We start from the raw sequence: 27,352 nt of genomic DNA, 5'->3' as shown, positions 1-27,352 counted from the left end.
TCAGAGTTCTAGGATCCAAGCTGTGTCAACCCACAGGCTGGCCTCAAACTCACTATGCAGCTGAGGATGACTTATTTTTATTGTCAACTCGACGCAAGCTGGTGTCATCGGGGAAGAGGGAGCCTCAAGAGGTAAAATGCTTTCGTCAGACTGGTCTGTAGATAAGTCCGTGGGAGCATTTTCTTGATTAATGACTGATGTGGGAGGGACCACCTCTGGGCGGGTGGGTCCTGGGTTATAAAAGAAAGCGGGCTGAGCCAGCCCTGGGAAGCAAACCAGTATGCTCTCTGCTTCAGTTCCTGCATCCAGGTCCCAGCCCCGACTCCCCTCGGTGATGGACTGTGCTGTGGATGTGGGTAGGATGAAATAAACCCTTCCTACCCATGTGGCTTTTGGTCATGGTGTTTATGACAGCAATATAAAGCAAACTAGAGGAATGTAAGGCCCCTTTCCAATGCCACGCCCGATCCAATGCCACGCACGATATTTCCCTTGTACACCCCTCACTGTAACACTAGCAGGTAGGGCCCAAGTTAGCATCTCCAACTAGGATGGAATTAACAACTGAAGTCGGAGCTCGGGACTCAGAAATAAGCAGGTAAGAAAACAAAACACAGAAAGTACCTGTAGTGAGCAGCCAATCGACAGCAGAACCAGGATTTGCTCCTGGAGTCTGCGGCCCTTACGACATGCTGCTGCTCTCCTACGCTGATCTTTAACTCACAGACACGAAGTTCATTTTCAAGGTCCTAGAGAACTGCCATGTATTTACCATCCCCACCACAACCAGCTACGGCGTAAGTAAAAGACGCCATGCAAGTATCCCACTTTACCAATTAATGGCAAAACTGCAGAAAACAATGAAGTAGCTTGCCCTTGGGACTGAGAGTCTGCACATTCTAGAACAATTCAGAATGAGTGTGGACCAGAGCAGCCGGACTCATTCTTCCTCACTGCCTTTCTTCCTGGAGGTCCCGGGTACCCAGGGCTTGCTCCTGCCCGGGCCCCACCTATAAAGGCTGCTGGAGAGCATGCCCTCGGGCCTCGTCACAGCTCCCCACTGTAGGATAGTTCCTTGGAAGGTAGAGGACAAAGGTTTATCTTCTTACCTGACCCTACAGACAGTTTCCCCAAACCCAGTGTCTGGAGTCCACTCCTCCCCGCCACCTACCGGAACCGCAGCCCGCTAAGGGAAGGATGTGGGAAAGCGGAAGTGCAGGAAAGGCCGCGCTTACATCACATCTCTGGCAACTCTTTCGACGACTCGTTTCCTTTGCCGGTGATGTGTCCGTGGTGACACAAGGAGGGACAAAAAGCCCAGCAGTCCCTGAAGTCCCTGACCGTGAGATGTCACAAGGCATCATAAAGGAAATAATTGCACAGATCGAAAACTCCAATAGAAGTGTCAGGAAACTGAAAGTTCAGATGGGAACTGCTCAGTATTCTGCGAGGGTGCGGGAGACGGGTCTCAGAGCCATCCAGCGAAAGATCTGAACTATGAGCAGAAGCTAATTAGGCAAAAAGAGGAGGAGTTGGCATGCCAGGCCCAGGGGGCAGAATAATATGAGCCTTGTCAGCAGGGAAGGAGGCCCTGGACACATGACACTGTGGAAGAGAGTACAGTATGTGCAGATTTTTTTTTTCAACACGGGGATTAACTTAGAGCCTTGTGCATGCTAGGCAAACACTCTACCACTGAGCGGCATCCTCAACCCCTATTTTTTTAGATGTGTTTATGAGGGTGGGGTGTATGGAATGTGTATGTACCACATGTGTGCAGTGCCAGAGAGGACCAGCAGAGGGTGCCAGAATCCTTAGAACGGGAGTTACAGATAGTTGTGAGTTACCATGTGGGTGCTGGGAACTGAACTCAGGGACCTCTGCAAGTGTTCTTAACTTCCAAGCCATCTCTCCAGTTCCCAGAATTTTTTGTTTTAAAGATTTATTTTACCTTTTTTTTTTTTTTTAAATTTTGAGACAGGGTTTCTCTGTCTAACAGCTCTGGCTGTTCTAGAACACACTGCTGTGGGATGGTCTGTATGTCAAATTACTCTGATTGGTCAATAAATAAAACACTGATTGGCCAGTGGCCAGGCAGGAAGTATACGTGGGACTAACAGAGAGGAGAAAAGAAAGAACAGGAAGGCAGAGGGAGACACTGCCAGCCACCGCCATTACAAGAAGCATGTGAAGATGCCGGTAAGCCACGAGCCACGTGGCAAGGTATAGATTTATGGAAATGGATTAATTTAAGCTATAAGAACAGTTAGCAAGAAGCCTGCCACGGCCATACAGTTTGTAAGCAATATAAGTCTCTGTGTTTACTTGGTTGGGTCTGAGCGGCTGTGGGACTGGCGGGTGACAGAGATTTGTCCTGACTGTGGGCAAGGCAGGAAAACTCTAGCTACAACACACTATGTAGCCCAGGCTGGCCTTGAACTCACAGAGATCCACCGATCCACCTGCCTCTGCCTCCCGAGTGCTGGGATTAAAGGTGTGTATCACCACAGCCTGGCCTTTTCATTTTTAATTATGTGTGTGTGGGTATGTATGTGCCTGATGCAGATGTTAGATCCCCTGGGACCGGAGTTGCAGGCAGTTGGGAGCTCCCCCTCAGACAGTGTGTGTGTCACACACTCTAGCTTCTCTGCAGAGAACGAGTGGCTTGGGAGGTAGGAGGGGGGCAGGGGAGACTGACAGCCTGCGGGTGAGAGGTGATGACAGCGTGGATGGGCAGGGAGAATGAGGAACAGAACTAGGAGAACACATTCGTAAAAAATATAAGCTAGGGCTAAAACTGAGAGGCTTGGGCCGGAGACGACTCAGAAGCTGAGAGGATGGTCAGCTTCTCCAGAGGACCCACGTGCACCTCCCTGTGCCACATCGGGTGTCCCACAATCACCTTTAACTCCACGGGATCTAACGCCTTTTTCTGGCCTCTGACAGCATCCCCACACATGCGGTACACACACACACATACACATAAACACAAAAATAATAAAAATAAACCTTGGGCCAGGCATGGTAGTGGACAGCCTTAATTCCAGCACTTGGGAGGCAGAGACAACCTGGTCTACAGAGCGAGTTCCAGAAGAGTCAGGGCTACATAATGAGACCAAGTCTTAAAACTAACTAAATCTAAGAGAGAGAGAGAGAGAGAGAGAGAGAGAGAGAGAGAGAGAGAGAGAGAGAGAGAGAGAGAGAGAGAAAGAAAGAAAAAGAAAGAAAGAAAAGTTAATACCTTAAAAAAAAAAAAAAAGACAAAGCTGACAGGCTGGGTTGTGAAGAACGAGGAAGTAGAGTTATCAAAGACTCTCCATTGGTGACTTAGGCAGGTGATGGAGTGTGCTGTCCATCTGTTGGGGAATATTATTTTAAGGGGTGTTACTTTTGTTGATGTTACATTTGTTTAACTCTGTGAAGCTATGTTACTGTGCCTGTCTAGAACACCTGATGGTCTATAAAGAGCTGAATGGCCAATAACGAGGCTGGAGAGAGGATGGGTGGGGCTGGCAGGCTAAAGAATTAACAGAAGGAGAAATCTGAGAGAGGAGAGATCTGGGAGTGAGAGGAGGAGGAGGACAACATCAGGGGCCAGCCACCCAGCTACACAACCAGTGGGAAAAGGGTCCTTTTGGGAAGCAGAAAGACCTAAATTCAAATGTCAGTCACCTATGAGCTACAAAGGGTTATTCACCCCTGTAACACCAGGAAGATCAGTCATTCGGTCAGTCATCCTTAGCTACCTAGAAGGTTCCAGGCCTGCTGGGCATGGTGCTGCATGCCTTTAATCCCAATACTCTGGTGGCAGAAGACCAATGTCTGTGAGTTCAAGGCTAGCTTGATCCACACATAGTGAATTTCAGGCCAGCCAAAGCTACATAGTGAGACCCTCAAATTAAAAAAAAAAAAAAAAAAAGGTTTCAGGCCAACCTGAGGTATATGAGGCCTGTCTAAAAATTTAAGTAGTTAAATTTTAAAAGTGGGATGTGTAGCTTAGTGGTATGTGGATGTGTAGCATGTGTTTGGTATAAATGAGGTTCTGTGCGCTCGGGCGGGCACGCACGCACACACACACACACACACACATATCAACTAAATGACCCAAGGCAAGCTTTTCTTCCAGACCTTTCTGTCTGAGTGTAAAGTAGAGGTGACCGTGAGTGCTGAATCGGATGAGAAAGCTCTTAGGCGTCTACAAATGTCAACCCTGTCCCCTCCACCTCTCCACTGCTGCCTGGTCAGTGGCAGTGGGCCTTCTCAGGTCACAAAGAGCAGAGCAGGACGAAGGCACACTGCCGGTCACATATGGCCACAGCCCAGAGTCTCGTGGGGAAGACGAAGGCCCAGGTATCTGTCCTTCCTTCCTTCCTGTCCTGCAGGCTCCAGGCGGCAGCCAGCAGCCAGCCCCGGTGACCTGCCTGCTTGTTTCCTGGGAGATAAACTGGATAAACAATCTCTCCTGAGACGGCACAGCCAGCACCCACAGTGAACAGCAGGGGGCGGAGTTGGTCTACAACCTGCCACCCAGGGGCCCACAGCAGCGAGAGGGGTGACTGCAAGGACTCTTGCACTTGGGAGGGCAAGACGACTTCAAGGTTATCTGCCACTAGCAGTGTGTGTGCACATTACCAAAGCAGAAGTGAGGCTAAATGTCGTGCCCATAATCCAGCAATGCCGAGACACAACGGCAGAAGCCTGGGTTCAGACCCCAGACAGGCGGCTGACTGGCTGCGCGACGTTAGCAGGTAACTCTCACTTCCCTAGCTTTATTGTTACTGACATGTTCATTTGTGTATTTTGAGACAGGGTCTCACTTGGCAGCCGTGAATTCACGATCCTGATCCTACTGCCTCAGTGCCCAGGTGACAGGCAGAAGGACCACACCTGGCTTGGTTCTGCCCTTTGAATTTAAGACGAGGGCTGACTGTATACATAGCTCAGCTGGCCTCAGGCTCGCAGTTCCCCTGAGGCAGCCTCTCGGCTGCTGCAATTATAGGTGGCATATGAATACTCCTAAGCGGTTCTTTTTAAAGGTAAGACAAGTAATTCATTTACTGGGTTATCTCCAAGATTAAATAAGGCAATGCTTGTAAAACACTAGGCCAGTGTCTGGCATGGAATGTTAGTTAGTTTGTGGTTCCTAGAACTGGAAACAGGATACCACACTAGATGTGGTAGATACCACAATTAATATGGCTTGGCAGTTCAGAAAGTCCCTGTTGCCAGCCCATCTGTCCCACTACAGTTTCGGATTCTCTATGTGCCATCTCTTCACCAATCTTTCCTGAGTCACAGGCCGAGCTGTGCTTCCTCTTGAGATGACCGTGGTCTTCCAGCGGCATCAGCCCCTTCCCAGAGCACAGGCCTTGTCAAACACTTCTCACAGGCTACAGTTCAGTCGTCCCGAGAAAGGAGGCTGGACACTTTCCAGGGCCCTGGGAGTGGTGGATTCCTTTTGTTAATTCGGCTAGGAACCAGATCAAACAAGAGCAATTCAGTTGAGGGCCGTGAAAGACTCCCAGACAGCTCCTCCTTTTCCCAGGACCCTGCTTAAAAGGCTGCCCGCCTTCGATGAGGGTGAATCACCAGAAAATGGAGCGCTAGCTTGTGGTGATGCATTCCCAGAACTCCAAAGGACTTGGACAGGAGGCTCTCAACTTTGAGGCCACCCTGAGATGCTCATAGACTAGGCTAGACAACGCGGTCTCAAGATAAAAATTCTGGGGTTAGGGATTTAGCTCAGTGGTAGAGCACTTGCCTAGCAAGCACAAGGCCCTGGGTTCGGTCCTCCGCTCCGGAAAAAAAAAAATTCTAAAAGAACCAGAGCTATAGCTCGGTGGTAGAACACCTTGCCCAGTATGTGAGGCCATGGGTTCAATCCCCAACAATGCCACAACCACAAAATCACCAAGCGCTGGGGAGGGTATTCATGCCTGTAAACCCAAAGCTAAGGACACTGAGACAGGAAGGACTGAGGCCAGCCTGAGTCACTGCAAAACTGTCTCAAAAATTTAAAAAGGGCTAGAGATGTAGTAGCTCAGTTGGTAGACTACTTGCACAGCACACAGGAAACCCTGGCTCAATTAACACAGCATAAGTCAGACATGGTGTACATACTGCTCTGTTGGAAGCTCTGCCTCAACCCCCTCTTGCCTCTTAGAAAGCCCACCAAGCCGGGTGGTGGTGACGCATGCCTTTAATCCCAGCACTCGGGAGGCAGAGCCAGGCGGATCTCTGTGAGTTCAAGGCTAGCCTGGGCTACAGAGTGAGTTCCAGGACAGCCAGAACTACACAGAAAAACCCTGTCTCGAAGAAAAAAAGAAAGCCCACCAAGTGGCAGCTCCTCCCCCAGAGCTCCTCAAGACCTCACCTAGAGGGTATTTAAGTTTGGGTCCATGGATCTGCCATGTCTCCTCGTCCCCTGAGATCATCTGGGAATGCTTTGCTCAGATTAAGCCTGGTCTTATTAATTAGGCTTATTGCATCGGCAAAGAAACCCATTACCGGGGATTCAAAATACTTATCACATGCTGTAGTCCCAGCTCTCAGGTGGGGGCAAAAAGGATCAGAAGTTCCATGTCATCCTCAACTACACACACACAAGTTCAAGGCCAACCTGGGATACAAGACTGTCTTAAAAAGAGGGGGAGGTGACCAAGACAGACAGGCAAGGCAGCCGGGTCACCACTCACAGTTCTGCACACCAACTTCAGCAGTGAACATGGGCTCTGGTTCCACTCTCGGCCCCAGGAGGCGCCTAGGCCAGGCGCTTCAGAGAGAACAGCTCTAGATTTAGACTCAAGGGCATTCTTCAAAGAAAGGCAGGCCAGAGGTGCTCACAGTTTAAATGGGACCGGTGGGAAGGGCGGAGGGGGGGGAGGGGGGCAAGGGAGGGTCAGCCATGTGCCTGGTAGATCAGAAGAATCCTGGCCAAGTGCCCAATACCCAAGCTACTTCCAGGAGGCCTGCCAGCTGGACTTCACTGAACAGGCCCAGGTTCCCAGTCTCAAGATGCCCTGGGCCCCTGAGAACCTGGGGGAAGGCTCTTGGAGGTGGGGCCACAGATGTCACCCTAGATCAAGGTGGAACCCAGTGAGGGAGGGTGGAGGCTGCACCAGTCCCAACAACCTGTTCATTCAATTCAGCCTCACCCCGTGACAAGGACCAGGGTGTGGGGGGTGGGGTGGGGGGTGTATGAGGAGGGACAAACAGCCCTTCCTTTTCTTAAACTGCGGCCCAGCTGGGAAGCGCAGGGCCGGAAGGAGGTCTCGGAAAGGGCCAAAGGGAAAGGTCCTGCCCAGCAGGCCCATACCACATCCTCTAAACTTCACCAGAACCGCAGGTGAGCTGGACAGACTGTAAAAGACTGTTCAGGCCCCTTAGGCCCACATTCCCCTTAGCCCAGGTTGCCCCCGAGGTCAAACAAATGGTCCTTCCTAGCCCTGAGGAGCTTTCTCTGACTTGGGCAAAAGTAAAGTTGGATCCAAAGGACGGCAACCCTCCCTAGGGCATGCGAGCATGCTCTGAAGCAGGTCGTCATGCCATCCCGTTTCTACCGTGAGAAAGTTCACAAGGTGAGATGTTCTCCTTTGGGAGAGCCGATGACAGAGATATCTTCAAGCAAGGCAGTAATCAACAGGAGCAGATGTTCTACCCCTACCCCTCCAGATCTTTGCACCATGGTAGCTCAAGGATGCCCCCCAGAAACTACAACAGAGGACCAACGAATGTGCAGAGAAGTGAGTGTATCCCTGTGGTGTGCATAGATGCACACCCCCCACATAACAGAAAGCGACAGCTACTGGTTACTAATATGTTTTTTATGAGCAAATTATCTGCTGAGTTCTTTAGAGTATCACACTTAATCGATGACCCCCAACGAGCCTGTGAGGTGAGTAATATTCTTTTTTTTTTTTTAAGATTTATTTATTATGTATACAACATTTTGTCTCCATTTATGCCTGCAGGCCAAAAGAGGGCATCAGGTCTCATTACAGATGGCTGTGAGCCACCATGTGGTTCCTGGGAATTGAACTCAGGACCTCTGGAAGAGCAGCCAGTGCTCTCGACCGCTGAGCCATCTCTCCAGCCCATGGTGAGTAATATTCTTATCCTCCTTTTCTAAAGGTCAGGGAAGTTACCTAAGGCAACATGACACCTTGAAAGGTTCTGACTGAGAATTTGACCATCCCACATCATAGCTTGCAGCCTTATGCGGTCATCTGTGTGCTAATACGATTTACCTTTTTCTTTGTAAGGCAGGGTATTGCTATGTAGCCCAGGCTTGCCTCAAACTCAGAATCCTCCACCTTAATTTTCTCAGAGCTGGAATGACAGGTATGCCACCCCACCCATATATTTCTTCTCACACCCTCACAAGTAAACACCTGGTCAAAACTGCAAAGAGTTCAGGGCCTCAGTTTGAAGGCCAGCTCTTATGACCCTAAGCAGTCTTCTCATCTTCAGAGCGAAGGGGCTACAGATATAATAGGGGGTCTCTTCTAGTCATCTGAAGTAACAAGGACTAGTCAGGCGTGGTGGAGACCAGCCTGGTCTATAGAGCAAGTTCTAGGACAGCCAGGGCTACATAGAAAAACCCTGCCTCGAACCCTCACCCAAACGGAAAAAAAAAAGAAAAAGAAAGAAATAACAAGGGCTAGCTTGTTCTATCACGCTCTGCTGGTCTGAACAGAAAATAATATGGCTAGGAATGTGAGCAGGGACAAATGTAATTGTGTGGGTCAGATGCCAGAACAAGGCTGGCCTCATCTATAAAATGAAAGGACTAGTTAGCCGAAGGCTTATCCCACAGGTCCTTAAGGCTCTGCTAATCTCTGCTTCTAGCGTATAAAATAGCACAGAAAAGACAGAATCCACTTCCCCAGGAGCAGAGAGGGGAGGAGCCAAGGCAATCAGAACCACCAACAAACTGAGAAGGAAAAGGCTGGTCCCTCTCCAGCTCTTCCAGAGGCCAAATCTCTCCAGGCCAACCCCCACCTTGAACTTGGAGGGTGGAGAGAGAGGCAAGGGTTTAAAGGTCCACTAAATTATTTAACACCAGCTTCGCACACAGAGCTTTGTGTGGGAACCAGAATCTCTTGTCTGAGTCCATCTCACTCTCAGGACAGGAGCCTAGAGGCGACAGGTTCCCACCCTGCCCCGTTCCACAAATTGGGAGAGACTGTGAGCTAGAACTCATTTGCAAAGTTAAGCTCTTCACCTTGAAAGCAGACCGGTGCTCAGTGGGTGCCTACTGCATACTGCAGACTGGAGTCCTTAGTAACATCTCCATTTCCAGATAACGGAGCCCCAGCAACAAAAATAAATGTGGCTTTAAAGCTGGAGATTTTTAAAAAGATTGTTTGTTTGGTCGGTGTGTATGTGTCTATGTGCAGATGCACATGCCATGGGGTGCATGTGAGGTCAACGGACAACTTCCCAGAGCTGGTTCTCTCCGTCCACCACCAGGACCCAAGGACGGAACTCAGACGGGCACGCTTGGCGGCCAGTGCCTTCTCGCCCGCCCCGACCGACACTGTAGTTATTAAGAAACTGAGCTGTTTCTTAACAATAATCTGGGAATGTAATAAAGTCAGCCACAAACAGAAGGGGGCGGGGAGGTGTCCTGTGGGGAAGAGGTGACACTGCCAGCCACCCTGAAACGCCACGAGGCACCTCCACAGTCAGTGGTGCGGCCACGGGGACAGCCAGCCACTCTTTCCGGCCTGTTTCCACACCCTAAGGTGAGGGCGTTGGAGAAACCCTAGACTAGCACCCCACCTCTCCCTCCAGCGGCACGTGGCTCTTTTGTTTGTGGTTCCTGCACTTCAATCTGGCAGGGTGGTCTTCCTCGGCACATCCTCTCCCTGCCCCTCATGCCCACCAAGATTAAAATTCTCTAGCCAGAAAACTGTCTCTGTGTTTTCAGCACCTGAAAACGGTGCAGGGGCCGCCGTACAATGGCGAAGGACGGAGAGCGGAAGTACTTACCGGAAGCAGGAGCTGTGCCAGGCCTCGCTGGTCGTCCTGTACAGTCTCTGGCTCAGAGGAACATAGACCCCGCAGCCCTGGCACCTCCAGGCTTCCTCACCTGCACACAAACCAAGACGGTCAGTCCCCAGGAATCGGGAAGCAAAGGATGGGAATTTCAGTCAGGTGGAATAAGGCCCAGTTAACAACAGAAGCTCCCACTGAAGGGATCAGGCTCTGCTCACACTCAGTGTCCCCCTCCACAAGGCCGCTGGCAAACACTTGACAGCCTCAGCCCGGCATCTCTCCAGGGAAGGGAAGTTTTGGCTTCAAAAGTAATTATCAATTCAAAACAATGGCTCTGGGCCGGGCGGTGGTGGCGCACGCCTTTAATCCCAGCACTCGGGAGGCAGAGCCAGGCGGATCTCTGTGAGTTCGAGGCCAGCCTGGTCTACAAAGTGAGTTCCAGGACAGGCTCCAAAGCTACACAGAGAAAATCTGTTTTGATAAACAAACAAACTAAATAAATAAATAAATAAATAAAAATGGCTCTGACCTGCAGAGAAAGGCACTTGCCACTCAGGCTGCTAGTTGTCCTCTGTCACACAAGACACAGTGCATGTAAGGAACATTAAATATTCATCTTTTCTATCAAATACTGGAACACTTTCATGACAAGGAATTCAAATCCTTTTATCTCCCCCACTTGGAAAACCTTTCTGCAAATGCTTTAATCCTCCTATCTGGTTAAAACTCTGGTTTGTACTGAGGCCCTGCTGCATTCTTGGCTCTAAGTGACTTTAGTGGCCAGCCCCACCCCGGCTGTCCTGTGCTATCCTGTGAGCTGCCTGTCCTCCCATGTGGGCACAGCTAGATCATGGTGGTCTCTCCTGCGATCCTGAAAACCTGTGCACACACAAGAAACGAAAATGTAAGTTAAAATGAACACAGGAAATGAAAATGTAAGTTAAAATGACTAATTGTTCCTCTCTCTCTCTCTTTTTCCCTTCAAGACAAGGTTTCTCTATACAGCCTTGGCTGACTTGGAACTCAATATGTAGATCAGGTTAGCCTCAAACTCAAAGAAATCTACCTGCCTCTGCCTCCTGAGTGCTGGGATTAAAGGCGTGCGCCATCACACCTGGCCCTGTTTCTCTTTCTAACTAATGTAAGCCAGCTTTTGAGGCAGGTGTAATAGTGCATGTCTACAATTTCAGCCCAAGCAGGAGGACTGTGAATCTCTGAGACCAGCCTGGGCTACACAGCAAGATCATATCTCAACAAAAACTAATATTACTAAACCAGGGCTGGCCAGAGGGCTCAGTGGGCAAAGGCACTTGCCACCAAGTTGATGACCTGGGTTTGATCCCTGTGACCCACATGACAGAAGGAGAAAACCACAAAACCACTCCCTTCTGTCCTCTGGCCTTCACACTCCAATCAGGGCACACGCACCCTCTCCACACACAAATACATGTAAAAAACAACAACAACAAAAAAAAAAACAAACCAAAAACCCCAAACCTAAGACCCAAGGCTACTAAGAAGAAGGAAAAAGCGTCTCCCCCCTCCCCCACTTCCTATGACTGTCCCCAGCTAGTGCCCAGAGCCCCTCTGCTCTGGTTTACACATGCTATTGTCTTGTACTGACTCACACTTCCCATCACCTGGTCCATTCATTTAACCAGCACCAGTGGTATTCTCCCCACAAAGCACAGGATGGAAGCGGACAGACACACTGCTTCTGCTACTTAGAAAGCAAGGCCACCGGAAAGGAAGCACCCTCCTGTGTTTTAGTTTTTTGCTTCAGAGGTAGAGCTCTTCAGAGGTAGAGCTATCTCAGTTTGGTGAGAGAAGAACAGCCAGCCAGTGAATGTTTCTTGTCTCCCGTGTGCCAAGAACTATGTATCACTGCTTTCACAGATCCAGTCGGGTTTTATTCTCAAATAATTTGTTCTCTTTTAATGGGTGGATAGGAGACCTGATGCTGAGGACTCTGTGTGTGTGTGTTTGTGTGTGTGTGTGTGTGTGTGTGTGTGTGTGTGTGTGTGTGTGTGTGTGTGTCAAACCGAGTATGTAAAGATCTCTGGCCTCTACTCTCTCTGTCCCATCATGTTAATGTTGTTCTTTCTAATAAGGGGCAGAAAAGTCTCCGTAGAGGAATTAGTGCCTTGAGCCCTGCCTTGAAAACTGGGGGAGATTTCCAAAGGGGGAGAAAGGATGTTGCAGGACTGTGGGGTCAAGGTCGGCAGAGGCTGGTCTGTGACCCTCCAGGACAGAGGAAACCCAAACAAAACACAGTGGTCTTGGTGTGGCTCAAATGCCAACTTCTTGAAATAAAAAAGGCAGCTGAAAGCAAGCCTAATTCAACCCTAGAAACAGGGGCAAGGTTGTTACAAGACTGCCTTGTCCGCTCTCTATGCAGCTTTGTTCTGTCTGGGTAACTCCAGACTGCCACAGGCACAGGCCATGAATAGACAAAGACGGCTCCAGGGATGTCAAGATTGCTCAGCACTACGGGGGTAGCCAGTGTGTGGGGTGTCTCCTTTGTACCCCAGGAGAGTTAAAGGAGCTGTGAGGATCTGAAACTCGCTCCTTCCTTCCCAGCACTGGGACATCTAACTGCCCATCAATCATTTTCCTTTCTTTTCTTGTGGTCCTGGGGTTTATTCCAAGGCCTTGTTTGTGCATACTAAGCAAACACTCCACTGCTGATATATTACTAGCCCTTCGAGACAGGGTTTCTCTGTGTAGCCCTGGCTGTCTTGAAACTCACTCTGTAGACCAGGCTGGCCTCAAACTCAAGAGATCCACCTGCCTCTGTCTCACAAATGCTGGGATTAAAGGCGTGTGCCACCTCCCCACCCCCACCCTGGTTTAGCCCTTCTCTTTTTAGACAGAATCTTACTACAATGTCCAAACTGGCCTCCAACTCACTCTGTAGCAAAAGTGGACCTTGAAGTTGCCCATCTACCTGCCTCATCTTACCATTAACCAGGATTACAGGCCAGAGGAGTATCAGACTAGTTTATCAACCATGCTTCCTGAATCTGAAGATTGTTTTTTGTTTTCTTTCTTTTAAATTTTCTTTTCTTTTTTCTTTTTTGGTTTTTTGAGAGAGGGTTTCTCTGTGTAGCTTTGTGCCTTTCTTGGATCTTGCTCTGTAGCCCAGGCTGGCCTCAAACTCACAAAGATCCACCTGCCTCTGCCTCCCGAGTGCTGGGATTAAAGGCGTGCGCCGCTGCCCAGCTTTTTTTTTGAGACAGGGTCTCTATATGTAGCCCTGGCTAGCCTGGAACTTAATATGTAGACCAGGCTGGTCTAGAACTTACCAAGATCTCCTCCATCTGCTTCCTGACTATGGGGATTAAAGGAGTATACTAAAATAGTTTTATTATTTATTATTATGTGTATGTGTGTATAATGTATATGCATTTGAGTATGCATGCACATTTGTGTGTCAGAATAGTAGTACTCAGTGTATATACAATGTCTTTCTTCAAAACTACAAAGTAAAGGCTTGTTTTGTTTTTTTAAATTAATTTATCTTTATTTAACGAGCATTGGTGTTTTATCTGCATGTATGTCTGTGTGAGGGTGTTGGATCCTCTGTAGTTACAGACAGTTGTGAGCTGCCATGTGGGTGCTGGGAATTGAACCTGGGTCCTCTGGAAGAGGAGTCAGTGCTCTTAACCTCTGAGCCATCTTTCCAGCTCACAAAGTAAAAAGTTTTTATTTTACTCATTTAAACTAGGCCCAGGCCAAGTTAGACACTGAGCAAGATGATGGGGGGGGGGAGATCTGTGGTGTTTTTAGGAGCAAACCCAGGGTCTCACGAATGCTAGGGAAGTTCTCTATGACTAAGCCACACTCCTACTCCAGTGAAAGGCACTTAAAACATACATACAATATTTATTGTGGGTGTGATGTGTGTGCACTTGCGTGTGTGTGTGTGTGTGTGTGTGTGTGTGTGTGTGTGTGTGTGTGTGTGAAAAGGCAGGGGCTGATATTCATGTGTCACAGTATGTATACAGAGGTTAGAGGACAACTTTTGGGGGTACTTCTGTCCTTCCACTGTGGGTTCCAGAGAAGGAAACGAGAGCGTTTGTGATGAGCCACAGCCAAATCAATCTTCTCACTGGTGAAGCGCCTGCTTGAAACAGCTAAGAATGCTTCCCAGTCCCCACAACAGGCAGCCCACCACCACCTGTAACTCCAGTTCCAGGGATCTGACGCCCTCTGGCCTCTGTGCCCCCCTCCCCCCCTGCTTTGGATTGAGCATAGTGTGCAAGCACATCCACAAATAAATCTATAAGAAAAACCTTAGGGGCTGGGCAATGATGGCACACGCCTTTAATCCTAGTACTTAGGAGGCAGAGGCAGGAGGATCTTTATGAGTTGAGGCCAGCCTGGTCTACTGAGCGAGTTCCAGGACAGCCAGGGCTACAGAGAAATCCTGTCTCGAAAAACAAACAAACAAAAAAACCAAATCAAAAAAGTCCTCCTAGGGTTAGCTCAGGGGTGTCCATCTCATTCTCCAACAAATGTCATTACTTTTAAGCTAAGCCCTGCCTTGTTTTTCATTCTCCCCCCCCCCCCCAATTTTTCAAGATAGGGTTTCACTGTGTAGTTTTGGTACCTGTCCTGGATCTTGCTCTGTAGACCAGGCTGGCCTCAAACTCACTGAGATCCGCCTGGCTCTGCCTCCCGAGTGCTGGGATTAAAGACGCCATGCCTTGTTTTTCCCACAAGGACTTTTGGTTGGTTTTGAAGCAAGGACTCATATAGCTTAGGCTAGCCTCTACCTAATACGTTACGTAACTGAGGGTAACCTTGAACTCCTGATCCTCCTACCTTGAACAGCCCATACTCCCTTTCTTGTTTTTACTCTTAACCCAAGAGGAATAGGGTCTAACCTGACTACCCACTTACTGAACATTTCAACAATTGGCTCTGAATGAGTAAAGGTTTCCAAAAATCAGGGCACCAAGGCTTCCCATTTACGCTAACTTCCTCATGAGCCGGCCGTGTTTTCTCCAGTCTTGAGAAATCTCCAACACACACAGGCAAGGCGTAGGTTAGCCTGCTCAGTGTGGAAGGGCGACCCCTAACGCCCTCTTCCCACAGACACAGGCTCCTCCCCGGATTTTCCTTTTGTGCAGTCCACTGTCCCATAGCTGCTGGCTCTCCCATGCACCAGGCTACCTCAGCTCCAGGTCAGACCTTGTGTCCAGTGTCTCCAGCACACAAGCTCCGCTCGCTGACCAGGCACTCTGTTCTAGATCCCTACCCTGCTTCTCTGGGATGCGGGCTTTGGTCATCGCCTGCCTCCACCCCCTGCACTGGCTCCTTCCCGCTGTCATTTAATAAGCGAGTCTTTCCCAGCACAAACCATCATCCCGCTGCTCCCGCATCTATGAAAAAAGCCGTCCACACCTCCCAGCACCCACTTCCTCCTTTCCCGATTACTTCACAATCCACTGCAATCCGCCATCCACCCATCGTGTCTCTGAAACCGCCTCACCAAGTGACCACTTATTGCTAAATTCAATGGCTACCCTTCAGGCCATTATCTGAGCACATATTTATTCCATGCCAGCTACGCCTCCAGCCCGTGTGGAGAGGGCAGCCCTCAAACAGCATGATTGTGTTTATAACTGGGGCAGTGGCATGGAGGCGTACTGATTTCAGAACTGGGGAAACAGAAGCACAGCGAAAGAGGATTCCCTGAAGAATTTCCAAACTGAGCTCGGAGGAAAACATCAATTCATTGGGGGGTAGGGGTGGGAGAAAGGGATAGATAACATTAGAGATGGGAGGTAGGTACCATAAAAACCTGCACAGATTAAAATTGGCTACTGTTGACTTGAAAGAACTAGGGAGCCAACCAAATTCAGGTCTTGACCTACACAGTCCTTCGATAAACATTTATGTGAGGAGTGAATGCCAAGCACCACAAAGCCCTAGGTTCGATCCCCACACAAAGCCGGACCTGGTGACAGATACCTGGAATGTTGTAGCCTGTGATATCGAATGGAGCCAAGAGGGTCAGAAGTTCAAGGTCATTCTTTTCTTTTTTTTCTTCAAGGTCATTCTTAACCACACAGGGAACCCAGCCTGGAATGCTGAACACAATTCTCAAAATGGGGGAGGCTTTCACAAGGTGACCCCAAAGAACCTATAAGCCTCACTGCTCTTTACAAAGGGGAGCCTCGCTATGACATGTTCTGAAGTCTTGCCCCATATTTACACCCTGGCGCTCACCGTTCATACCTTAAGCTGTCTGTTCTGCACACCTTCCCCATCTTTTCACTTAATCCATGTCTTTCTTGACACCTCCAAAGGCCTGGCTGGTTTCATTCCTCTACACGCACTGATACAACCTGCTCTTTAATTATAGTTCGCTGTGTACAATTCTGCCTCTTTTAGCCCTGTACTCCCAGTTCTAAGCGGCACATGTTAAACCTTGGTCCTCTTTCCTCCAGGGTCTAGTACAGGCCTGGCACAGAACGGGCAATATTTCGGCAGCAAACCTACTTGGAAGGCTGGATCTAACTGCCACCTATAAAATTACCAAAGTGGAACCAAAGGTCCGCCGGGTGACTGCTGAAGTAGTATTCTGGCTCACAGGACAGTCACCTATGGAGAAGTCTCCTGTGAACGAACCTGACCTGTTGGTTTCTCGGTTATACTACTGGGGGATGGCTCTGCGGTAAAAACACCCGCTGTGCAGGCCTGACAACCCGAGTTTGAGTTTGAGCCTGCGACACACTAGGAAAACCCAGGACCCCGTGGTGAGATGGGAAGCAGAGACAAGAAGCTCTCATGTGCAGCACCACCACAGCAGACCCTGCCTCAAAACAACACTTGGAGATCCCCACACCGCACTGCGCATTCGTAAGCCGGCATTCACATACACCTGTACATGCATGAAGTAAATACACACACAGACGCATATGCGTATTGTTTTCCCATTAGATAGTACTAGATAGATAAACATATACACTCAGACATATATGCCTCCCTCCTTCTCCTCCTTCCAGTGTCCTGACTGCACAGAACTCTCTTGGCCACTTTAGTCTCCTTAGAATCCTGCAAACCAACGATCCCGATTCTCTTGCAACCTTTAGTCCAGGAAATAGAAGAAAAAATGTAATAGTGTGAAGTCTTGGGGAGTCTTGTAAAGCCCAGCACCCACAGGATGGTCCAAAACCATCTCTAACTCCAGTTCCAGAGGATCTAACCCCTTCTTCTTGTTTCCACAGGCATCAGGCACACAGGTGGTACACAGAGATACATGGAGAAAAAAACATGCACATAAAATACATTAAAAAAAAAACAAGAGAGAGCGAGAGAGAGAGCACAAGACAGGGGCTCACTATGTAGCCCAGGATATCCTAGAACTCCCTATGGAGGCCTGGCTGGCCTTGAAAGAAATCCACTAAGAGTGCCACCAAACCCAGCCAGTCTGCTGCTTTTATGAAGCGATTAGGTGCTGGGAGATGGTAGCATGGCAGGCTGATCTCTATCTCTGTGAGTTCAAGGACAGCCAGGGCTACACAGAGAAACCCTGTCTCAAAAACAAAACAAAGCAACAAAAAAAAAATGTTTAGGTGCACACCTTTAATCCCAGCACTCAGGAGGCAGAGGCAGGCGGATCTCTGAGTCTGAGGCCAGCCTGGTCTACAGCGTAAGTTCTAGGATAGCCAAGGCTACACAGAGAAACCCTGTCTCTAAAAAAAAACAAACAAAATAAAAAAGGAGAGATTACTGCGAGAATAGTAGCAAATGGCTTATTACAAGGGTTCCCACCTTCGGGGCTTTTTAAATCTTGTTATAAAATAGTCTTGCTTTTTAATGGGTTTCTCTTTCCCAGCTGAATTGGTAATGTGACTCAAGCAGTCTGGGACTCCAGGGGAACAGGCACTAGAACAGCAGAACAGCTGGGCTGGAAGGACTTTATTTCCTTATTTAGACCGAGGTCTCGAGGCATTGTCTAGGCTGGCCTAGAACTCACGATCCCCTGCGTCAGTTTCTCAAGCAGCTGAGAATACAGGCATGCACCAGGCCAGGTTTAGAGAAAAGAACCTTTAATCTAATCTAATCATTTAGTTTTTCTAAAAGTCACATGGACTTGGGGAGAAAGGAGTTGCCCAGCCATCACAAAGCTCCCAAAAGCTGGTCCCACAGGGACCCGAACCCTTAGCCCAAGATCACCAGGCCAACTGCATTTATTACCCTACGGAGCTTCAGACAGTCTGAGACTTGCTTAGACCACAGCCCTTCAGCGGGAGGGCTTGTTGGGGTACCCCAGCCCAGAGCCACTGCTTAGTCTCGGCTCAAAACTAAGCAGAGTCTCCTCAGACGAGACCCCAGGGTTAGGGTGGTGAGAAATCCGCGAGCACTGGGAGAGACCCTGATGCCTGAACGCACATGGACAAAGCCCAGCCTTTCATTTGAAGACAAAACAAAACCCTTTGAATCGTCTCATGTTCCACCTGACAATGGGAACCAGGAACAAAGGCAGCCGATTCAGGGCAGCTTGAAACAAGTTCGGTAACTGCTGGACCCCTTTGGGAATGGGCAGATCAGGTGTATAAACCCCACCTGTTCTGGGGCAAAGCCGGAAGCTGAAGGGCAGAGCAGGACAGCAGCTACAGGGAACAGCCAAAGGACAGAGGTCTCACTTAATGAAGTAACTACCCACAAGCCTGGGAGCAATGATTACTATCTTCCAATATTCTCCCGGCATTCCAAACCTTTTCTTCACCAGGTGTCGCCAAAGGGAGGGTCTCACTACACAAGAGTAGGGGGGTTTGAAGGGACCTCCTGGATTTCTCTAGGCCTTAGAAAGGCTCCTTCCAGCCCAGAGAGCCTGATACCAAACCTGGCCTCACCCCCGGGTTCGAGCACCGGCATGGACCTTGGGGAGTGTCTTTCCCACTGCTCTTCCTCTCTTTAGTCTGTTTGGGAGGGTCGAGAATAAGAACTGAAGCCGGCGATTATGGTGCATGCCTTTAATCCCAGCACTCAGAAGGCAGAGCCAGGTGGATCTCTGTGAGTTCGAGGCCAGCCTGGTCTACAGAGTGAGATCCAGGAAAGGCACAAAGCTACACAGAGAAAAAGAATATGAACTGAAACCGAGAGCTGGGCTCGAGGCCGGGGGCCGATTGCTCAGTGGTTGAAAGCACTTGCAGTTCTTCCAGAGGACTTGGGTTTGGTTCTCAGCACCCACCTCAGGGGGCTCACTTGCCTGTTAACTCCAGCTCCAGGGGATCCAACATCCTCTAGTCTCCACAGGCACCCACATGCATATGACACAGACACACACATATACACATGAACGTCTTTAAATATTTATTTCTTTTCTGTGTATGAGTGCTTTGCCTGCATGTATGTGTCCCATGTGTGTCTGATGCCCATGAAGGTCAGAAGAAGGTACTGGATCCTCCGGCACTGGAGCTCCCGATGATTGTAAACCATTACATAGGCGTTGGGACTTGAACCTGGGTCCTCTGAAAGAACAAGTGCTCTTAACCACTGGCCCATCTCTCCAGCCCCATACACGTAACATTTAGACTAAAAGGAAAAAGAGCCAGCAAGACTGCTCAGCCAGAAAAGGCGCTCGCTTCCTGGCCACCTGAGTTTGATCTCTGCAGTCTACATGGCAGAGGGCAGAAGTGACTGCCACAAGTTGTCCTGACCTCCACGCACTCCACACGCATCACGGCACATGAGCCACCAGTTACCCCCCCCCATCAAAAACATCACTGTCATTTAAACAAGGCTGGAGAGGTGGCTCAGCAGTTAAGAGCACTAGCTGTTCATCCAGAGGACTCAGGGTTGATTCTTTGCATCCATGGGGTGGCTCACAACTTCCCAGAACTACAGCCCCAAGGGATCTGGTGCCCTCTTCTGGCTGCTACAAGTGGTGCACGCCCATACACATAAAAACATTTAAACTCCCTAAAAACCTGTATTTAAAGCCCGGCTCTATTACTGCCTCCGTGTCCTTGAATAAACTATTCACCCTCTCTGAGCCTCTCTCCTAATTTTTATGTATTCGTTTGTTTTTGGTTTGAGGCAAGGTCTCACGTAGTCCAGGCTATGTGGCGAAGGTTGGTCTTTAACAACTGATCCTCCTGCACCTCCCAGGTGCTGGGATTACAGATGGGTACCACCATATTGACGTCTCTCCCCATTTTAAAAAAAAAAAGGATTTTTCTTTATTTTCATTTTATATGTATGAATATTTGCCTAAATACATGTAAGTGCACCATGTGTGTGCCTAGTGAGTGCCGAAGCCAAAAGAGGGTGCAGGATCCCCTGGAGCTTGGTTGTGAGCTGCCATGTGGGTACTGGGAACAGAACCCGGGTCTTTCGAAAGCACAGCAAGTGCCCTTAGCTACTGAGCCAGCCCCCTTTGCTCTTTTATGCTTTCCTTTCTTTTCTTTTCTTTTTTTTTTTTTTTAATAGAGACAGGGTTTCTCTGTGTAGTCCTGGCTGTCCTGGAACTCATTTTGTAGACCAGGCTGGCCTCAAACTCAGAGACCTGCCTGCCTCTGCCTCCCGAGTGCCAGGATTAGAGGCGTGCGCCATCACTGCCCAGCATCACTTTGCTTGGTTTTTTAAGGAGGCCAGATAAAGTTACCACCTTCCAGGATTAACCAGAAGGTCAAAACGAGTAATGGCTGTGTAAACACCTCCCGGGCGCCTGGCCCCAAGCTGGACCTGTCTGTGAGTGTCTTCCCTTCCTTCCTGCAAGCATGTCCAGAGGTCAGCCGGAGAAAAGGTTGAGCTGAGCAGACTAGCTTCCTAAATCCAAAGAGGATGTTTTCAAAACAAGTCCTGCAAACCTGGTCTATGTGCCCACGTGCAAGGCACAGAGCAGGTCACAGACAAGTAAGGGCCTGGCCAGTACTCACTGGGTGAAGGACAAGGACACACAGGATGTAAGTCGGAGAAAAGTCAGGTTCTGGGGACAGGGTGAACTATTTGCAGTAACAGTCTGCGCCGTAGACAGACAAGCGGACAGAAGGCTCCTGTGGCTGGCGACAGGCTTCCACTTCATTCCCGGTGAGTAGGCATTTTCTTATCTGGGGAGACCTGCAACTGATCTCTTATCGAGAACACCAGTCACTTAATTCGCAATTTCTCAATCAGCAGTTCCCTAACCACTGTCAATGACAGAAATTACTCAGAGTCCTCACCAATGTGCCTAAGTGTCCAAAGTGCTATTCAAGTATGAATTAGCCAATTAGAGGTTAGGACCAGCATTGCCAGACTCCAAAACTTTCCTTCTTTTTCTTTCTTACTTTCTTTCTTTCTTTCTTTTTCTTTCTCTCTCTCTCTTTTTCTTTCTCTCTCTCTCTTTCTTTCTTTCTTTTTTTTTGAGACAAGGTTTCTCTGTGTAACAGTCCTGGTTGTCCTGGAACTCACTTTGTACACCAGGCTGGCCTCAAACTCATAGAGAGCCTCCTGCCTCTGCCTCTGGAGTGCTGGGATTAAGGGCGTATGGACCATCGCTTTAGTTTTTCTTTTCTGATCCATCGGATTAGAGGAAAGACTTCATCAAACAGAATCCCAGGGTGAATCAAGGAATGCTCTAAAGGAACTAGGTGATGTCTCATGTTTTAGCTGTTAGCAGACGTAAATTGATAAAAGATCTGATTCCCACTGCTATCTAAGTGTAAGCAAGAAGACTCGTGACTGCTACAGTCCCCACTGAAATGCCAAAGTGATAGGATGCATGGAGACAGTCCCTATCCTCCTTCCCTAGCATGTCTCAAAAAAACCCAGTCCTCTTCCAGGTCTCACTGACCAGAGCCATTCCCAGCATGGGAATCACCAGAAAATGCAGAAAACCCACCATGAATGTGGAGGCCCCAACACAGCATCCTAAACATGGGCTTTTAGTGAATTTAGATACCTTTTTTTGTTTGTTTGTTTGTTTTTTGAGACAGGGTTTCTCTGTGTAGCTTTGGCACCTTTCCTGGAACTCACTCTGTAGCCCAGGTTGCCCTCGAACTCACAGAGATCCACCTGCCTCTGCCTCCTGGATGGACTTAGATATCTTGAGGCTGTCTTGGGTCCTACCCCTGGTGCCGTAAAGGGGCAGGGGCACACAGAGGGGCACCCTAGTCACCCTGCCCTACCTATGTCATGAGGCCCCAGTGCTGCCTTCTCGTGGCTACCACCAACACCTGATGTCAGGGGCCACTGCACCCACCCACCTGCAGATTGGTATTCTGTGCCCCCACCATGACCTCTACGATGCTAACCCTGGAGAGTCTGCTGTGGCCTGGAAAACTCCCCAGTTCACCAAGCCCGGCCTTCTCCACTCCTTGCTCTACCTCACACACCGATGTGTGTACCCACTCCTGCTGAAGACCGAAGCGCGCCAGCTGTGCGTCCTACTCTACAGCTTTTCACTGTTCTCGTTCCTCTCACATTAAAACAAAACATGAAAACCATCTACAATTGCTCAGATGCTGTCTTCAAGAAGTATCCTCTGGGGCCAAAAGCTCATTAGGAAGATTGGTGCTTAGCATCTGTGATCAGTTCCCAACACACACACACACACACACACACACACACACACACACACACACACACACACACACACACACGATCTCCCTGGCCCCATCCCTGACCAAGACCGGCAGCCACTCAGTACACTACTGCATTTCAACTGTCATGACCTGCTGACCACCACTGTTCCTCATCCCTGACCTTACGTTCAAAGCACCTGTCCTGACCATCCTCGAATGGTGGATCTTCGCATGGTGTAACGTCTATCTCCCCACCGAAACACACTCCACGGAGGAAGGGGCTCATCCTATCCTGCTTTGTCACTCGGGGCTAAACATGTGAACACAACTTTTGGTATTCTGTTGTCACATAGAGGCCTTGCCACAACTCATCTTGATTTTCATCCTCTTTTTTTCTTAACTACCCTAACCAGGCATCAAGTTTCTCAAAAGCACAAACCATGGATTATTCATGCCCACAGCTACTTTAGTGTGTGTGCGCACAAACACGTGTGCATGTTCCTGTGTTAGGGTGCATGGGTATCTGCATGAGTGCATATGGGGTCAACCTTGGGTGTCCTTACCCTGGAACCTTTCACTTTGGTTTTTGTCTTGTCTTGTTTACATTCATTCATTCATTTATTCATTCATTCATTCGGGGGAAGGATGCGAGCACCAACAAGTGTGGAAGTCGGAGGACAACTTACAGAAATTAGCTTGGGTTCTGGTGACCAAACTCAGGTCTTCCGGCTGGACAGCCATCTCAGCAGTCCCAGACACCTTGTTTTTTTGAGATCAAGTCTCTCACCTGGACCTAGGGCTAACCAGTTCAGCTAGGGATCCACCGGTCTCCACCTCCCTAGCACCAAGCTTCAAGTGTGAGCCATCACATCTGGCTTTTTATACGGGGCTGGGGACCAAACCCAGGTCCTGATGCTCCCAGCTGTCCCCTCAGCCCCCTACAGGTATTCCTAAGGGTCTGTACGTTCCTGCCACGCGTCTCCAACTCCTGGCCTCCTATATTAGTCCTGGCTCTGACCCTGGACAAGCCTGTTTTCCCCCTGGAGCCTCAGTTTCCTCAACTGTAAAACAAGGAGACGGCACATAATCTCCAATGTCTTTCCTGGCTCCGGCATCTGTTAAAATTTGTAAGAGGTAAAACTTGGCCCAGCCCAGTTCCAGAGACATCACAGGCCCTCGGTAAATATTTGATTTCCTTGTTGTTGATTCTCCGGTTACACAGGAATGTGAGGTGTCCGAGGATGCAGTCTGAACAGAACAAGTCAGCTGCCAGCCCCCCTTCCCTCCCTGACTCGCCAGGCAACCTTATTCTGCTGTCTGTAATACAGGGAAGATGAGACACTAAACTGAGCCTGAAAAATATGAAGTCTGAGCCAGAGCCCTACTCATTCAGTCACAAACCTGTGAAAAAATTACTTCAGGCCTTAAGTCTCCTTAACCCAAAAAAGCCACTTATAGGGGTGAGTAGCCTCGTAGTAGAGTAATTGTCTAGCATGTGCAAGACCTCAGGTTCCATCCCCTCACCTGTCAAAACAAACAAAAAATGCCTGCCACTTCAGCCAGGTGCAGTGCACAGGCCTACACGGGAGACTGAGGAAGAGCTTGAGTCCAGAAGTACAGAACCACCAGCCTAAGCAACGTAATCGCGGGCTGCTGTCCTTAACACAAAAATAACAAGCGCACTTGTTGCTCTTGCAGAGGACCAGAGTTCAAAATCCAGCACCCACATGGTGCTTACACCCATTAGTAAAACTCCAGTTCAAGAGGATCGCCTGGCCTCTGTAGGCACCAGGCATGCATGTGATACATGTGTATACATGCAGGCATGCATAGAAAATAATGCTTTTTTTTTGGGGGGGGGGGGTTTCAAGACAGGGTTTCTCTGTAGCTTTGGAGCCTGGCCTGGCCTAGCTCTGTAGCCCAGGCTGGCCTCGAACTCAGAGATCCACCTGCCTCTGCCTCCCAAGTGCTGGGATTAAAGGCGTGCGCCACCACTGCCCAGCTAAAACAATGCTTTTTAACCTAAAAACTTTAGTTAAAATTAAAGTAAGTTTGAGGCCAGCCTGGTCTACAGATTGAGTTCTAGGACAGCTAGGGCTATACAGAGAAACCCTGCCTCAAAAAATAAAGAAAAAGAAAAAGTCACTGAAAATCAGTTGAGTTGAAGAACTCCAAAAGAAGATGTTACAATTTTTTATTAATTAATTAATTTTTATTTTATATACATTGGTGTTTTGCCTGCAAGAATGTCTGTATGTAGGAATCAGATTGCCTGGAACAGGCGTTACAGACAGCTGCGAATTGTCATGTGGATGCTGGGAATTGAACCTGGGTCCTCTGGAAGAGCAGCCAGTGCTCTTAACTGCTGAGCCATCTCTCCAGCCCCCACACTTTAAAATTTAAGAACAGGTTTTATTTATGTGTATGTTGTCTATGTGAACTTATGCCATGAGAGTGCAGGTACCTGTATAGGACAGAAGGTGTTGGGTCCTTTGGGGATGGAGTAACAGAACTGAGAACCAGTGGGGTGTCAGGAACCAAACTCTGGCCCTCTGCAAGAGCAGTACATATTTCTCCAGCCTCATTAAAAAAAAAAAAAAGAATCTCTGTTGTAGCCCAGGCTGGCCTCAAATTCCCAGAGGATGGCCTTGAACTTCTGATCCTTCGGAGCACTGGGACTACAGGCATGTGCCCTGTGCAGGTCTAGGCAGTGTTGGGGATGAAACCCTGTGCTTTAGGAATGCTGGGCAAGCCAAATGAACTACACCCCAATCCCCAACTCAAATTTGTTTGTTTGAGACAGGATTTTTCTGTGTAGCCCTGGCTGTTCTGGAACTCGACCTATAGACCAGGCTAGCCTTGAACTCACAGAGATCCCCCTGCCTCTGCCTCCCGAGTGCGTTGCCAATGCCTGGCCTCAATTTTTAACAATTAACTGCTTATTTAGAGACAGAGTCTTATTCTGTAGTCCACATTGACCTAGTTAGTACTCCACAGGCAGACCAAGCAATTCTTCTGACTCTACCTTCCTAGTGCTTGGATTACAGGTATGTACCACCACAACCAGCCAGGAAAAATAAAAATAATGAAAAGGACGAGACAGAGGCATTTCCGCCCGGTGCTTTCTTTCTCCAGTGCATATTATCACCAACGAGGACAAAAATCCCATGCTCCCGTAGTGAGGAAGTGACCCACTGGCGGCCCAGTCCTTGAATTCAGGATGGAGGAAGTGACTGTCCACAGGCCGAAAGCCAGGAAGTGGAGGCAGCTATCCAGTCCCTCCCCCACCCCTAAAATTCTCCCTTGGCCTTTCTAGAAAGTTTTTGGAAGTCGACCATGGTAGACCTAGAAACCGAGCCACTCACACAGGTGGCTGGGAAACAGGCGGCAGAAGGCTCCTAGTGCCTCGGGGCAGGAAGCTGCAAGGTGATAAGTGAAGGGGCTTCAGGCCCAGCTAAGCCAATTCAGAAATTACTTTCACACAACGCTTCCCCTCAAGTTAGCCGGCACCATCCTGCTGGTTTCCCAGACCGCGCGAGGACTCAACAAGTCCCCTGGGAAGACTTGAAACTGTTCTCCACATGAGGTGGAGAGCTTTGAGCCCCAGGAAGAATGGTCCGATCTCTTATCTACAGTCCATACCATACACTTCACACTCATACTCTATTTACAGGACCTCCCCAAAATCCCAGGCTCCAAAGATACCTTCGAGAACTTTGGGTCTACCGAAAACCCAGAACTCAGGATAACTCGGAATCTCAAGTCCTGAACCCTGGAAGACCCTGTACTTCCCATATTCCAGACTCTCCGACCACCGAGAATCTCTGGTCCCTCGGCTTCCGTAACCTGGAGACCTGCCCCGACTGCAGATCCGGAGACCCACCTCGTGGGAAACCGCCCCACGCGCAGGCCACTAGGAGCCCTCAGTCTGCGGGACAACCCAGCCCTACTTCCAGAGTCCCAGGACCCCTAACTCCCGGGGGAGCCGCGGTGTTCGGTCCTCCCACCCTGCCAGGTCAGGATCCCGGACCCAAGAGGATCCAGCCAGCCAGAAACCCGCGAGCGGTGGGCAGGACGGCGTGGCCCTTTCTTACCCGCCAGCGCCGCCATGGTTCCGGGCGCGGACACCAGGGGAAGGACCACCCGGTAGCAGCAGCTCAGGTCCGCGCCCGCTTGCGGTTTAGCGAGGAGGTTGTCTCTGCCTCTGCAGCAAGAAGGATGCACCGCCTACGGCGCCCGGGGAGGACCAAACCGCACCTGGCACCGGGACCCGCCTGCCGACGCCCCGCCCTGAAGCCCCACCCACTTAGGTTCCCGCCCCGATGCCCTGCTCCGCCTCCCGCATAAGCTCCGCCGCGTCTCTGGCGCCCCCTAGCGAGGGGCGTCCTCTAAAGGCGTTCGGATTGATTGATATAGGCTGGGGGTCGCAACACAGAAGACCCTCAGCGCTCAGTATAGCCCAGTTTGCCTTCCACACTACCTGAAAATGGCCCTGTTCATCAGGTGCAAAACGTGGGTGCGAATCTCAGGTCTTTTGGCTCCCAGTTTGTAATCGGCAATGTGCACGTGGAGAAGCTCCCAGCTAAGAGGAACCACTTTTATATGTCAAATGTAACGTGGAAGTGAGGTTCCAAAGAGCAGGTGCGTACGGAGGCCAAGGAAACACAGTCTGCTCTGGAATGCTGAGTCCAGGACTCCCACCTCCCGTATAAAATCCCCGGATACTCAAGTCTCATGGAAAATGGTATAAGCTTTGCCTATAATTTATGCATAATCCTCATATACTTTATTTTTTACTTTATTATTATGTTTTTGTTTTGCTTTGCCAG

At 49.4% G+C, this 27,352-nt stretch overlaps 1 protein-coding gene and 1 long non-coding RNA gene across 2 annotated transcripts in view; one reads left to right on the top strand and one right to left on the bottom strand.

Annotated features, from left to right (window-relative positions):
- Positions 1-26,756, bottom strand: part of Limk2 (LIM domain kinase 2) — a 69,364-nt gene extending 42,608 nt beyond the window's left edge. The window contains exons 1-2 of the mRNA XM_028870696.2: positions 26,618-26,756; positions 9,994-10,093 (exon numbers count right to left, since the gene is read on the bottom strand). Coding sequence (XP_028726529.1) covers positions 9,994-10,093; positions 26,618-26,633 — 116 coding nt within the window. The 5' untranslated portion in view covers positions 26,634-26,756. The remainder of the gene's footprint in view (positions 1-9,993; positions 10,094-26,617) is intronic.
- LOC119088387 lies at positions 8,051-9,910 on the top strand. The gene is made up of 2 exons (XR_005092067.1): positions 8,051-8,098; positions 9,472-9,910. It is a non-coding gene; the product is annotated as an uncharacterized LOC119088387 (long non-coding RNA).
- Positions 26,757-27,352: the final 596 nt, after the last annotated feature.

Source organism: Peromyscus leucopus, chromosome 7, assembly GCF_004664715.2.
Source record: "Peromyscus leucopus breed LL Stock chromosome 7, UCI_PerLeu_2.1, whole genome shotgun sequence".
Taxonomy (NCBI): Eukaryota; Metazoa; Chordata; class Mammalia; order Rodentia; family Cricetidae; genus Peromyscus; species Peromyscus leucopus.
The sequence above is the reverse complement of the archived record's forward strand: the minus strand, read 5'-3'. Positions and strand labels throughout refer to the sequence as shown.